Source organism: Cygnus olor, chromosome 3 (assembly GCF_009769625.2).
Source record: "Cygnus olor isolate bCygOlo1 chromosome 3, bCygOlo1.pri.v2, whole genome shotgun sequence".
NCBI lineage: Eukaryota > Metazoa > Chordata > Aves > Anseriformes > Anatidae > Cygnus > Cygnus olor.
The window spans coordinates 10,464,502-10,480,270 of record NC_049171.1 but is presented as its reverse complement, the minus strand read 5'-3'; the positions used below and the strand labels follow the sequence as shown (position 1 = coordinate 10,480,270).

The window sequence follows — 15,769 nt, the reverse complement described above, 5'->3', positions numbered from 1 at the left end:
CCCTCCCCTCGGCTCCCCGCACCAGCCCTGCCCCGGCCCGGCTCGGCTCGGCCCGGCCCGGCCCGGCCCGGCCCAGCCCTGCCCGCCCCCGCGCTACCTGCGCCGCCAGCCCCCGGCCGCCCTCCGCCGGTCCCCCCCTGCCCGGAGCCGCCGCTCCCCTCGCATCGCCCTTCCCCGATTTCCTCCGCCGCCGTGCTCCGGTCGAGCTTCCTTCCTCCTGGCTAAAAATAAGAAGTTTGAAAGCCCTCCCTTCCCTTCCCGCTGTGGGAACGATGCTATTGAGCCCCCCTCCCTCCTTTTTTTTTTTTTTTTTTTTTTTTTTCCCAAAAAAGAAGTGGGGATCGGCCCGTGCTGCTGCTGCTGGGACAGGGTTTCCAAAGGGGTAAAATCGAGTTTAAAAAAATGCTGCTTCGGGTCTGCGGCATGAAGGGGCTGCTTTCAAAGAAGCCCCTTCCTGCCTGGCTGTGCCCTCCAGAGTTAAAAGCAACTTGAGCGCTCTCCTGCGCTCTTTGCACGTCTCGCTGTAGATAGTGCAAACGGAGCAGGCAATAATCCTGCACAAAATACAGCACGGGCCGAGTTTTATTACCCCGCTCGCACGGCCGGGGCTGCAGTTCCTGTTTGCTCCCAGTCCATTCAGTTGTCGGGTTGTTTTTCTTTTTGCCTTTGTGTGTGTGTGCCAGCACATGCTGGAGTGTTGGTTATAAACAATGCAAGCAAATGTCTGTGCAGACTTAAAAAAAAAAAAAAAAGGAAAGAATTAAAAACACTTTTTAAAAGCTAATACTGCTGCTGCTGGGAGTGCACATTGGTGGCACTGTCAGTGGGCACCGCGTGCCTGTGGGGTGGCCGGGATGGAGGAGGGACACGGCCAAGCTAGTGGCCATGGGGCCGTGCTGTCCTAGGACGAATGGGGGGGGGGGGGGGGGCACACAAAAAAGAGCTGCAGTCAGCGCTTCTGGGTGTCTCTCAGGGCCCTCGGGCGGGTGTTGGAAGGGGATGGCAGACCACTGCCAGACTGAGGATCCCTTTCCGCAGCTGTGGCCCAAAGGCTAATAGACGTAATTGGATATTCAATGTGGCTAAAACTCTCATGATTTTATCACGTGTCTTTAATTAGCTCGCTTCTTTCCCTCTCTCTTACATTACTCATGCAGTGTTCCTCGGAACAACCCCTGCCATGCTGCCTTTCCCTCAGTGGGGCCGTGGCCGCCATGTTCCGCTCCCCCATGCTGGGGCTGCTGGGGAGAAGATGGCGCCGCTGTGGCTTTGTGGCCAAAATGGCCACAGGGCGTGAGGCGGTGGGGCAGAAAGGCAAGGTGCGGTGGAGAAAGGAGGCAAAATAAAAACTATGGGGGCACGTGGGTGCCTGGCATGGCCACCACATTGCAGTCTGTGCTCCAGGCAGGACAAAGGGGTGATGGAGGCTGACAGATGTCTGGAGCTGGTGGCACCCAGAAGTGCAGCGCTGGTGAGGTGGGCTTCATGTGCAGGTGATGAAGTCCAGGCAAGGGGACATCCCAGCTGTGATGGCGTGACTGGCAATTAGCATGCAGCTCCTCATCACCCTTCTCAGCTATTTTGGTGTGGCAGAGGCCGGTTTGTCTGGGCTGTGTCCAGTGCTGGAAGCTTGCGGACATGGAGGAAACGCTGCCATGAGGGCTGCCTCTGTGAGCTGCGTGGAGGCGCTGGCAGGGCCTCATGACATATGGATTTCATGCGAGTGTGTGCGCGTGTGTGTTCGGGGAGATGGGAGACCAAATAGCACTGTCGTACTACTTGCTGGATTTGCTAGAAAACATGTAAAGCTTGATTGGGATGTTCTGGTCAGGATCTGTGAATGGGGTAAGGGGAAGAACAATGCTGTGTTTGGGAGCCAAGTGTTTTCAGTGACATTCCCGTGCCCTCTGCTTGATCATTGAAGCATGCTAAGTATTGTGGTTTCAGTCAAAAGAGCTCCATGCTGAAAAGCCAGATGAGACTTGTATGGAAAGGAGTTTCTTGGCAGCCCCGCGCTCAGGGGATGATACGAGTTGGTTGTCTCTGCCCAGTACAGTGGAGCTGTGGGGATTTCCCAGAAGTGGATCAAGGGCTTCCAGCAGCGTAGCCCAATTGAACTCGGCCTCCCCAGGGACAAGGGGCTGGTTTGAACTGTGTCCTGCCATGGGAAGAGGGGAAGCACAGCCGGGGGACGAACCCAGCCTGCTGCTTCCGCCACCAGCAGAGGCAAGGGGGGGAGCTGGGATGGCGACTTGCTGTTGGGCAACCACCACCATTCTTCACAGTGTTCTGCAGCAAAGGCCATCGTCTCTTGTGCCCTGTGAATGTGAGTGTCATGCAGCAGTGGGAGCTGCCTGCCTGGCTTTCCAGGTGCTGGACCTATCTAGAGCAGCATGAGGTGGTGGCCACTTTCACCATGTGTCCTCTCGTCGCCTGTGACCACCAGCAGCAGTGGAGCCTGCAGGGCAGATGACTGCTGCTGAAGTCTGGTGCCATGTGTCCATAGAGGGTGCATTAACAGAGTGCAACCAGATGGACTTGGGTTAGAAAAAGCTGAGTTCCTCAACAAGGTCTGGAGGACCATGTGGTCACACATCACATCTCAGTGACTTCACCTGTAGACAAACTTGTCTAGGATATTACAGCCTGACACCTCGGGATGAAGAAGGGGAGTATATTCCCTAATACACAGGGGGAGGCTAGAGTATATGCGAAGAGTGAGGTTGCCTTCAGTGTACAGGCAGTTTTGCCTGCCAGCTGGGGTTGTTGTGGAGTTGACAGCTCAGCACCAATGGGTTGGACTCGATGATCTTGAGGTCTCTTCCAACCTAGAAATCTGTGTCTGTGTCTGTGTCTGTGCCATCTCTGGTTGGCTTCAGATAATTGGCTTCCCTGCTGCTGATTGCCTGTTTCTCAGTTGCTGCTTTTGTGACAGAGGGGAGATTTTTCCCTCTTGGGTACCTCAGTTAATTAAAGGGGGTTTATAAGAATGGGAAACCCACAGCACCTTATGTGTTCCACTTCTCTCAGCTATAAGGTGTAGACAAGACCTTGATTGAAAACCTCGAATCTGTTGATCACTGGGCTGGACAGAGAGGTAAGAGGTACACTTATGGGATGTTAAATACATTCAGATAAAGTCTGCCCCAGGAACTGGTTGGAGTGAGGTGGGAAATGCATCCAAAACAAGTGGTTGTATTTGATGAGGGCTTGAAGCACTGTCAGTGAAATTCCCTTCTGTGTCTGGGTTTTTCCCATGGACGGTGCCTCAGAACGGTGAGCTGGCAACAGGAGACCTGTGGTTGGTGACCTAAAACCTGGGGGTGGAAGAGGAAGAATTTTTTTGTCCTGAAAGGGCCAGGAGGATGTTAGGGCAATGTGGCTGGCGGTCTGTTTGGAGACTGCAGAGACCAAGAGGATTTGCAAAGTTTTATTCTCTGCTAGTCTGTTCCTTCTCTACTCCTTCCCCTTTAAGTTCCCTTTAAGCTTCTGTTACCCATGGATCACATCCTGCTCTTGCTAGCTCCCTGCAGCAACAAAAGAGCAATCCGCCCATGCCTTAAATCAATACCGAGTGCAAGAACAAGTCTGCGGAGGAAGCAGCCTGGGCCTTCAACCTTGCGTTACCAAAACTTGTCCACTAGTGCGCAACATTTGGCATCCAGCTCATCTTCTGGGAGCACAGGCACTGCGGTCCCCAGCTCCCCAGACTGTCGCTCTTTGTTCAGGGTCGCAGTACCGGCTACACTTAACTCTCTTCCTGCCTACTCCCATGCCTGGGCGAATGTTGCTCAGTTTGTTTTGGCTGTCCCTTTGCACTGACGTAGAAATAACTGATTCTGACCCTTCCGAATGCCGATGGTGAGTTACAGCAGGATCACCTGAACCCACCCAGTGCGCTTGCACAGTGATATCTGATTTTGCTTGTTCTGTCCAGCCTTCTTTGCAGTGAGTCAGAGATCTCTGAGCAACTCTGTTTGCCTCCTGGCTTTCCCTCCCAGGAAGTGAGAGACCAAAGCAGGCTCCCCACAGCTCACCCCAAGGCGGGGAGCGTGGAGCTGGCCTGAGGGGATGGATGTCTGCTCTGGGCTCCTTTCTGCTCTGCCATGTAATGCTCTGATGGAAGGGATGTCCTGGCTTATTTGGACAGGAATAAGCCTTCTTGCAAAAACTCTTTTTTTCTTCTTCTTTTTTTTTTTTTTTTCTTTCAGTTTAAACAATGCAATGCCTAGTGGTCCAAGTGTCATTGTGGCTGCAGCGCTGGCTTTATAGATATCAGCTGAATCAACTTGGCTGCCTCTCCCACAAATTTTGGTGGCTTTTTTGTCTTCTCCTCCATCCCCTTTCCCTGGATCCTGCTAATGACAATTTCTGGGTGGACACCAAAAACTATATATTACTCTGTGCCACTAGCCAAATACTTCCCAACTGAATTTAGCAGAGCTTCGTTTGGCAAAAGCCCAGCTGGCAGTTGCATGCCACCTCTGTGATAGTTTTCATAAACAGCTGTGATAAAAACAGCTGCATTGCTTTGATGCCGCACGTGAGGGCCTGGTAGGATCCTCCATGCTCAGAGCTGGATTTTGGGGGCTGGCACATCAGAGTCTGTGGAGGGTTTCCCATTAGCCTGTGTGGGGTTTGGCTGAAGTTACGTGGATGTTGCCCACAAAAAAGGCTGACTCGCTCTCTCTTAATGAGACCTTTTGCTGTAATTCTGGCTGGTGCTTTCACTGTTGAACTGTTTTGGTCTACTCGGCCCAGGGCTCGTGGACTAGGCAGGTATTTCTCAAAGCACTCACCTGAATAACCGCTTTTTTTTTTTTTTTTTTTTCCCCTTGGCCAAGACTCTTCAGTCTGTTCTGCATTTCTGTGATTCACTTACCCATGTGGTTAGCTCAGGACAGCTCACTGGCAGTGACTCACACTGGCTTGCAGTGTGTGATCCCTCAACCTCTGTGACCCCAAATAATTTGAGCACAGAACGGGGTTTGCCCTGGCACGAAAATGAGCACGGAGAGAAAGCTATCACGTTTCCGAGGAGCACTCGGACGGGAGGCTGCTGCTGCTGGGAGCTTCAAAGAAGAGGGAGGAGGCACGGGGATGCCAGAGCCACTCTATTTCCACCACATCTGCTGCCGGGTACCTGCTGTCTCTTGCAGCGGGTGTTTTTGTTGGTCCTACAGCCTGCAATTGTCAGGGGCTTTCGTCTGCGTGTTCACCAATACACATCGATGCTGAGACCTGGATGAACAGGCTGGATGCCTGAGCTGCAGTCCCTCCAACTCACGGACGGGAGCTGGACACTTCACAGCTGCCTGCCGTCCTGTAGGAGAGGGGCTGTGATGTTTCGTGCCTTTTTAGTGCCTTTTTAGTGCCCTGACGACTGCTGTGAGAATAAAAAATATGCATAGCTTTGGTTCTACGGCCTCTTCTGGCAGTGCCACAGAGACCCATTATTTGCCTGGGAAAGGTAGAGATTTCAGAGGAATGAAGTACTTAATCTCTTATCAAAGGACTCCTGTATTTCCTCTGTGTACTCCTTCACTGTCCTGGTTTGAGAGAGAGGCTCCTGGATGCTCGAATAACTTGCATAAAGCTGTAAAAGTTCTCCCCGTGGGATGTCGTGCCCGTTTCCCTCTGACCGTACCAAATGCACAACATACCCTTGAAGTCAGCGAGCAGCATTTGCATAACCTGGCGCTGTGCTGCTGGTTAAAAAGTCCCGGATGAAAGTTAAGGACTTGTAACCAAAATCTAGAAGTGTTCAGCCCACAGCTGTACAAACACGTTCACCGTGTGCTCTCACACTGTCACTTGCGAGCAGCCAAGTGACTTGGGCTAGGTGTTTCTGCTGCATCTGAATGAGCATGTACAGCCTCAGGAGTTCTGCCAAAGCAGGTTTAGTACTCCCACGTATGCAAAAAGGGCTGTGGTCTGGGAAGAAGCAGATGCTGCAGCAGAGCAGCCATTGAGGGCAGGGTTAGGCTGCATCAGAGGCTTTAGCTCAATTTCAGTAACTGCCTGTTAGACAACATTTGTAGCATTGTGAAAAAATCTGCTTTTTTGTTTCTTTCTTTTTTTTTTCAGTAAGCTGGTGTGATCTGGACCCCGGACTATCTGAAGATCCCTGAGGAATGCTGCGCTTGGGCTAACTTCAGCTCCTATAACTGACTCCAGCTATCAGCTGTGACTACGCCATCAGTTTCGTGTGATATAACACACAGGCGTTCCTCCCGATTAACCAAAAGGGTGCATCCTGCTGTAATTATCATCCTTCATTTAGCATTTTGAGGCCACTTACACATTTCCGAAGATACCGGCTGGCTCAGACACTCCACCACCGTACCCCTCCAGGCGGTACGAGCGTCTCTCAGCCCTTGCTGTCACAGCATTGATTCACCCACCGATTCTCCACCCATCCTGCTGACCTGCGTGTCTGTGGGGGACAGAGCTGGGTTCTGCACCGGGTTTAAGCTGTGCATGGCCCATGTGCCCGCTGCCTGCCCTGCTCTCAGCAGCACTGGCTGACGTGGTAAATTTTAATTAGGTATTTTAATATATTTTTTAATTGTTTTAGGTATTTTAGGTGTAAAATACACAGGTATTTGAATTGTTTTTTTTTTTTTCCTCCCTTTTTAAAAAAATTCTGATTCATGTATACTTCATATGGAGGCCTAGAGTGAAGGTTTTGCTGTGCATAAAGGTGCCTTTTTATTATTATTGTCTTTTAAAGATACCACTGGGTTCCCCAAGTGCTCCTTCTCCTCTTCCTCTCCTCCCAGTATTTATAATCAGAGGAGTCCTGATGGTTCATAGAATCATAGAATATCCGAAGTTGGAAGGGACCCATAAGGATCATCGAGTCCAACTCCTGGCATCACACAGGTCTACCCAAAAATTCAGAGCATGAATTTTATTACGTGGTGCTTACAGCAGCTTTGAGTGTGTGCACGGGGATGCATATGTTTCATTTCTCCATTTCTCATCCTGTCCTATTCCAACATTAAGCTGCTCCCACTCCCACCCCCAGCAAACCCTTCGGGCCTATCCCTACCTTCTACCCTCTTTTAATCACCGATTCATTAAAAGTCGCTAATAATTTCTGGTGCCTTCTGGGTGAAGAGACCCATGGCCTATGTGCAGGTGCCTGGTGCCATCATCGATGCCCTTCTGGAGCAGAAGCTAGAGGCTAGGCTGAGGCAATCCCTTGGGGATGTTTCCTTGCCCCGTCCAGGTGTCTCGGGTGCCCCAGGGTGCCTCGAATGGCACCAGGCACCCCAGTAGGCAACAGGATCTTCTCCTGGGGTATGTGTCCACATGGAAGTGTCCATACCTACACAGCAGAGGCTGTGAGCTGGGATCCCAGGAGGGTCCTGGGATCCTCTCTGAGAGGACAGCGGGAGCTGCACAGCACCCACAGACACGTGGAGTGACTGATCTTTAACGCCCCCATCAGATCTCTGGGCTTTTGGTTCCCCGTGTGTCCTAGGGAGGGTAGGGCTGCCCTTTTCCCAGCAGGACCCAAATGCATAGTGCTCCCAAAGTGGGGTGAATAGCCAAGCCCCAGGTTCTGAGACACATGCCATTTCAAGGAAATGGGAGATACCATGTGAGTCTTTGAGTACTTAGGATAGTCACTTTTTGAACAAAAAGGCTTTTTTTTGAGAGCCATGTGGCCCACTTGAATGAGATCAGCATATAGCCTGGAGCTGATGGGTGAACTCTGCTCCATTCATCCCATCCCTCCATGTGGGGGGAGGAATTGGTTCTGTGGCTTGCGCTGAGATTGTCCATCCTTGGCTCTTCAGCCCTCCGTAACCCTTGCTTAATGAGCAATTGCTTTCATCGTTCCACCAGCCTCTGGACGGCAGCATCTATGCAAAGGAACAGGGAACAGGGCTGAGGCCGACCCACCTGGGAGAGGAAACCTTCCCAGGACCTTGCTTGTGTGAACTCGTGGGCTCCTGACTCCCTCCTCCTGGACTGAGCCTGCGTGGGGAGCGGTGAGAAGAGTTCCCAGTGCTGTATCACGGCTCTCAGAGGGGAAAAGCGATAAGGATTATCCGTGGCGTGCGAGCCTGCCTTGTGATCAGCAGCCCAGCAAGCCAGCCCTAAGCAGCCTCCGGCGCCTGCACCCTGTGGGAAGGGGAAGGGGAAAGGGAAAGGGAAGAAGGGGAAGGTTTGTCTCCCCCCTGGCCTCCCAGGCTTGGCAGGGAAGAAACGTGGTTCTTCCTCACACAATGAAGGGGGACTTCAGGGATAGACTCCTTCCTCCATTTCAGCTGCTACATAAAAAAGCCTCACAGAGCATTTCCGGTTAAGGATGGGGATGTGCTGCTCCCAAGACGTGTTTTACATTAAGTGAGCCTGGGAGAATCAAGGTGGAGACAAGGATCTCAGGGGCAGGGCCTACCCACTCCCACCTGCGCGCTTCGGAGTCATGCTCCATCTTGTGCTGATGTGATGCAACCAGTGGTTCAAGCCCTGCTACAAGCCCAGCCCAAATCCAGCAGAAAGCGAACCTGCCCAGCTCCCTGCGGTTAGGCCATGCTCCTGTGGAGTGAGAGAAGCGGGTTCAAACCCCTACGGCTGCTAAAGGAAACTAATTCAAAGGAAACTAAGCTTTGTCCATGGGGCTGATGGAGGAAACGCTCCTGCACCATGCTGCTGAGGAGCACCAGCAGGTCGGTCACACTGAATGCTTCTCTCCTGGCTCCTGACACAGGGTGGCAGCTTTCTGACAGCCTCTGCGTTACAAAACCTAGTGTGTAACACCAGGCTGTGGTTCAGTCTCTGATAAAGCAGTTGCCTCCTGTCCCTAGCACAGGCACGGCATGAGCAGTCAGGAACAGCCCTGACTGTGTTGGAGCTGCAGTGCCGCCATCCTTTGGCCATCTCTCCGTCCCTTCCGAGTGGGAGGAGGTGACCCATGACTGCTTTCCATGACAATGGTGCCGCTTTCTAACCCCTTCTGGTGACGGAGCAGGGGAGGCCTGGGTTGCTCTGCCACACAGGAGCACTGCAAACACCCCTGGCTCCTTCTTCAGCATCACTCTGAGCATCTTTCAGGGTGGCAGTATCTGGACATTTGCTAAGTTTTCCCAAATCTCTAGCCCAGGTCTGGACTTTGAGGAACCAAGCACGTGCCTGACAGGATCTGCTGTCCCCGAGAGAAACCAAGCTTCTCCATTCCCAAGCCCAGAGGTGCTCGAGTGTGCTCAGGCACAGATGGAGCCTGTGAGAGCTCTAATGTTCTTTACAACCACAGAGAATACTCCAAGTTGAAACTCTTCAGGCAGCGTGACATAAACGCGTCTGTAGCACACGCATCCTGTCACCAGCACTGTCCACAGACTTGGGACCGCTTCAAGCACTACCAGGAGCTCTGCAAGACACGGACCTTTGTGTCAACAAAGTGACAGCTGCAGGTTGGGGACCAGGACAGGGACAGCAGAGATCAGATACAACGTGTTTTCCTTTTTTTCTCAGGCAGCAACACAGAACTACACCACCACTGAGCCAAGCTCCAAAACAAGGTGCCAACCACCCAGATGGACGATGACCAGCCACTGTTCTCCACATAAAATTCAGCATTAGGGCTCTGGGGTGACCTGATGACAACCATCGAGTAGAAAATTGTTTATCTGTGGAGTTGGCATTGGGTTTTCTCCCCAGCTGCATGACTTCGATGTAGTCTGCAATATTCAGCACCAGCCATGAGATCTTAAAACTCTTTTGCGATTTTTCTCTCATCTGTATTTCCCTGAATGACATACAGTGGGAGCTGCCACCTCACTCTTTACTCTTTTTCCTAGGTACTAGCATGCTGAACATCAAACATCCTCATGGCGTGAAACTGGTCGACAAATCAACCTAATCACCAGGCTGCTGCACAGCAGGCCAGGAGGAAAAATGCCTGATCCCCAGGGCACAGCGAGGAGCGAGTACAGCGGTGTCTCAGTGCCATCAGCACTCTAAGACACCTACACATTATGGCCGCAGAAGCTTCAAGGTTCCCTGGACCCCAGTGAAAGAGTATGAGTGGATCAGCTGTCAGCGATGGAAGTAATGGCATTATGGCTTCTGTGTCCATAACGGGTCGCTTAGGAGGGTTTTTTGCAATAGCAAAAAGTGCACCCACTCCCCTGCAGTTAGACCACTTCACTCCCCACCTTAAGCCAAAAATGGCCCTTTGAAAGAAAATCCTGGAGTAACAGAAAAGACTGGGTGCAGCGATGACAAGAGCAGCCACCACTCCCAGCCCTCTCCAGTGCTCGGGGACCCATCGTGGTTTCAGCAGGGCAAAGAAACTGCTGCGAGGCTGTAGCCTTAATTCCCCACTGGTAAACATTTTTCTTTAGGAAAACATGAAGTTTAGCTGCTCAGAACTGGAATCTGAATGACCTAATACAGGGTTCTCAAATAATTGACTGATTTTCCTCAGATCACTAAGTTGAATTGAGTACCTTTTCAAAGCTGAGCTCCACAGATAGCAAACGAAACGTTAACTGAGAACAAAACGGAATGCTGGTTTCCTGCACGAAAAACACAAGACCAGATGTATTTCACACAGTATTATTCACACATTTTCATTTTGATTTTTTACAATATATACACGTGAGCATTACATTATTCGATATAAGCCACCTGGAGTCAAACCTAATCAAACTGGTCCATAAACAATGTATATCAAAAAGCGATATTATAGCAAAAAGTCTAGTGGTTCTACCCAAAGCCTAAAGTAGTTGGAAGGAAAACCAGTGATCATGTTCCTGCATACAATTTGTGCAAAAAAAAAGGTTTTAGGATAGCAAGTGGAAGATGTTCAAGGTACTGAAAACACTAGGGATGATGCTTATAGGACTGTTTAAATTCAACCATGGCATGAGTGCTACTTGGACACTAGCAATTTCTGCCTGGACATTCCCAAAAGCCTAATTTAATGCCTCATGTTGGAGAGAATGTCAGCTCTTCAGCTTATAACATATAACATTCATGCACAAGAAAAAAATACTCAGGAGAATTAACACGTTCAAGAAAGATGCTCAAATGCCATCCTTTGTGTGACTACAGGAAAGCCCTGGCTCCAATGACAAGGCTCGTGCCTCTTGAAGGGAATTTTGTGAACTGCCATTCAAAAACTATTTGGCAATCAGAAATGCGATTACTAAAAATAATTAGGCCAACCACATCACTTAATGCAGGCATTAAATGACAGATTCAGAAACTAAAGGTAGGCCAGAAGAAACTTTCACATTTGCCTATTAATGATTTAACACTACCATATAAAAAAAAAAAAAAAGTAGCAACTCAGATGTATGCTTTAATAAGACTTACGTCAACCTGATATAAACAGTAATACAACAGAATTCCTTACACAAGTTAATACCACTACTATTTTCTTTCCTCATGATCAGAGCCCTACCATTACAGCCTTTTATTTGATCGATGCTCGACACTGCTTTCAACCTATCTTGGTGATCAAAACTTCGGGTTATGCCATCCAAACGAATGTTTTACACAAAATACTTACTTCGACAACATACAAAGCACTTTCTTTATCTTTCAGAAACTGAATATACAAAGTAAGCTTTTTTTTTTCCAAAATATTTCCATAGGCAAAGGATTAAAAAGGATTTTAATTATACACATATGGTCACAACTCTGCCTTAAAAAGATCATTGGGAAATGTACATAAGGCCGCTTGTAAATGTACATCATCTTTATGTTACTGTTACAATGTCATATGTCCAGAGAAAAAAATTGACAGTATCATACATATTTGCTTTACGCTGGGAGAAGGCTATTCAAAAATACAGTACTCTTCTGTACAAAAAAATCATGCCACATTTATTAAGATGGAAGAAGCATTGGTTTCTGTGATAACCAAGTATTTCAGTCCACTTCTTTCTTGCTATGCTTATTATCCCAACTTAAAATTTGAACAGATTGATTTCCCAAAGTGTCCATATTAACAGAATCAACAGCTATGTTATAAACAAAACATAATGTTTCTCACAATAGATAAAAAGAAAGCCGGTTCATATTTCTGAAACCATATAAAGATAGAATTTAAAAAAATCACTCTTGATTTGCTGAAATAAATTTACATTATACAACACTATATGCCAGGGGGAGAAAAGGGAAGGGGGATATGAATATACACTAAAATGCAAATTTTTGTCCCAAAAAGGGTAAAACAAATTACATTTACAGCATGAAGGTTTACAAATGTACATCTGTACAACCAAGGTAAGCATCACTACTAAATTAGCAAGGCTTGTAATAAACATCGAAACAAGAGATTTGTTTTCAAACTGTAAACTTACACCTATTAACTACACGTATACAATGCATATATTTATAGGAAGCAAAAAAGCTATCTGGATATTTAATCAATCATGCTTAAATGTTGAGCTATCAAGTTTACTTTTCAGTGGCCCCTTTTCTCTTCATCAATACCTATTTTTTGCATCTACAGTGAGAAAGCAAAATAAATGCTCAACACTTTCAAATCCTTACAATTCTATATGCAAAATAAAAAAATACAAATCTCTACTCTTCCTGCATTGTAAAACTGACTGTAAAGTTAATACAGGGTTCACTCCTTTTTCCAACAGTGTACTTTACTGAATGGAAGTACCACCATCATTTTATTCCTCTACCTTGTACAACAATTAAATATATAAGTATATACAGCACTTTTAGTTTTAATACATCGCTAGAGAAAACCTTAGGGCACTAATTAAAAAAAAAGAAAAAAAAAGCGTGTCCACAAAGTGGTGAAAACTGTCTTTTGAAGTTTCCATTGTTTCATTACTCCCTATTTTAATTTGCTGTGCCCAGTTTATTTTTTGAATAGTATGTTGTGAACCACCAAAACACAACTTAACTTTTTGACGTGTTAAATAATGTTTATGCAGCTGATCAATTTTAATCTGGTATAAAAGACTTCACACGAAAGGGAAAAATAAGGATCAATTCTATATACAACTCTATAAACCTGTTGTGCTATGATGTTGGGTAGACCTACCAGATTGCAAGCCAGTGTATTAAAAGAATACTGTACTTTTTCCCTTTAAAAACTATTTCAGTGACTTTACAAGGTAAAAATTTACAAAATATGTGACAGCTATTTTGATACAATTACATCATATACAGGCATTCTGTGCTTTGCCAGCCGTCCAATCTGATAGGTCTCCGGATCAGGGCTGGAGATTTTTTTTTTTTATATTTTTTATAATTCACTCCCCAAAAATATACAAAAGAATAAAAATTTTACAAATGGATGAACAAAGTCAATAAATAGATTTAAAAAAATCAGAACATTTATAGTTAAGTTGTATGTTTTGATCATTCACAATAAAATTTTTTTCCATTTCCTTTTTTTTTTTTTTTCTTTTTGTCTTTTACAGCATCCCATTTGGTGGTCCACCAATTGGCCCCAGATCAGCGCTGTTCTTCAGGTAATACTTTTCCAACTTGGCCAGAATGTGTTTGCCATAGGTGTATTTACGCAGAGTTGTGATGTGGGGTCGAATCTGTAAGAAGAAACCCGTCATTTTTTTCCTCAAAAACTGTAAGCAGAGTTAGTACACCTGTGAACAATTCTGTAAGAAATAACAGAAACCTGTCGTTTCATAGTTTTGGAAGTTTCTGGAAAGATGTAGAATTGGTGGCTGAATCACAAAGCAACTGATGTACCTGTCACACGATAAATAATTCAACTGATGACTCTCCACTTTTGCTTTTAGATGATTGAAACCAGACTTTAGACTACCGATTTCTTAAACATCAACAAAAAACAAAAAAACCTCTCGGTACTACACGATGTAAACACACCAGGCAAAGCTAAGAGGGGTATTTTCACGGGTGACCTAACCCACAGTGGCAGATGAGGCCGAGCTGTCCGACCCCTACTACATTCCCTGAATCTGACCCAGCACTTGAACAGCTGGGGGCACAGTAGTGCAACGCAGAACACCCCAAAAAAGTTTTCTCATGGGAGCAAATAGCCCAGGGCAACTGGGGCAATGGCATTTTTGTTTCTCTCTGGGTATTCTCAACTAGAAAATGTGACTACCTGTTGGAAGTATGGGAATCTTTTCGGAGGAAACTGCGGAAGGTTTTTATATAATAACAGGTAATGCTAATATAAATAAGACAAACTTGTCTTTCTTCTATTATGTTAATAAACATGACAAATAATTTCAACGTAAAAGAAGTATTTTCACAGAAAAGCTGACACCAAAAGAGGATTTAAAATCCAACTTTTAGGACTTTTCTACGGATTTACATTTTCAGCTTACAGAACAGTGCTCAGAGACCTGAATACATTATGTTCCCTTGAATGTTAACATTTATACACCAATTTCTAGATTACAGAACCAGCTAGTTTTAAGTCTAGAGGGAAAGGGATTCTAACAGATAAGGTAGTAGTATAAAGAGAAAATTTTCTAAACCAATATACCTTGTGCATTATGATCTTCCGCTGAGCAGGTTCAGCCATATCAATCATCTTCTGAACAACATAGTTGGCGTACTGGTCCTTCATCATGGTGTATAAGGCACTGTGAGGACCATCGTTCTGGCAGCAGACCTCATCGATAAGTAAAGCTCTTTCAGCACGAGAAGCGTGAGTTACACATTTTTCTACCACATTGCTGAAAAGTAAGACAAATGCACTCCGTGACTTAGTAGGTAACTCTTCCAATTAGCAATTTTACATTTATCTGAACTAGTTCAGGTGCCTTAATGTCACTGAGGAGTCCATTCTAAATATGTTAAGTCCCGATTTCCAAATCTTTACTCTGTAATACCTGAGGAAGGTAAAGGATTACCACCAAAAGTCATTTTCTGATACTTTTAGGAGAAATTCTCCACTGGGCCTATGGTAGATATACAGGACATTGGGTTGCATATGTACTGCAGTACATCTGTTTTTAGTTGTGGACCCTTTTAGGACAGAGAGAAAGCCAGATAGAAGGCTTTCTACTTTTTGAATAAAGGATCTTTTCAGGAGCATGTCTAGATCAGAGAAACCCTCAAACATTTCTTCGTGTAGATGAAGTCCCCAACCTCCAGATGTCTCGGAAGCTGAAAATACCATCAGTGATTATAAGCCAGCATAAAAATTACTCTTGTCATGAGTTTGTGCTTTAGAAATTAAACAAGTTCCAAGGAGAAGAATGTGAATAGTTCTATTTAGGCAAAGAAAAATAAAATCCAGACAAACTTGGTGCTTTGCATACAACTCATTTTTAAAAACCCATGCCCTCAAAATCTCACAGCACATTTCTACTTAAGACTGATGACAAGGTTAGTCTCACTATACCATCCAGGATGAATTCTGAAGTATATTTTCCTTCGAAAAAGGTGCAATCTACTTTCCAGTTAAAAGCACCAAAGGATGATTTTTAGGTTCTAAAAAAGACTTTGAGTCTTCCTAGTGAATAAAATTCTTGTCATGCTGAAGCACCACGTTTTACAGCTAGCCTTTTCATGCTTGGAAATTGCTTGACTGGACTGACAGAAAAAAAACAGGAGGTCTTAGCTCAGCAGTGTATCAAGCAACTTCTAGGAGAGCTTTTCATCAGGCTCTGGGGATTCTCATACGCCTCTCCTTGGAGTCTGGAAGCCCATTCCCCGAGCTCGTAGAGGGTGAACACAAGACACTCCGTAAAACCCACAAAATCTCATTTGTTTTACTGGAGAGCTGCATTTCCCCTTTTCTTTCCCCAAATCTAGTATTTCACAGAGGGTAAGATAC

General features: G+C 46.4%; 1 protein-coding gene across 1 annotated transcript in view; it reads right to left on the bottom strand.

Annotated features, from left to right (window-relative positions):
- Positions 1-11,621: 11,621 nt before the first annotated feature.
- Positions 11,622-15,769, bottom strand: part of PUM2 (pumilio RNA binding family member 2) — a 68,859-nt gene continuing 64,711 nt past the window's right edge. The window contains 2 exon segments of the mRNA XM_040553754.1: positions 11,622-13,541; positions 14,471-14,663. Coding sequence (XP_040409688.1) covers positions 13,410-13,541; positions 14,471-14,663 — 325 coding nt within the window. The 3' untranslated portion in view covers positions 11,622-13,409.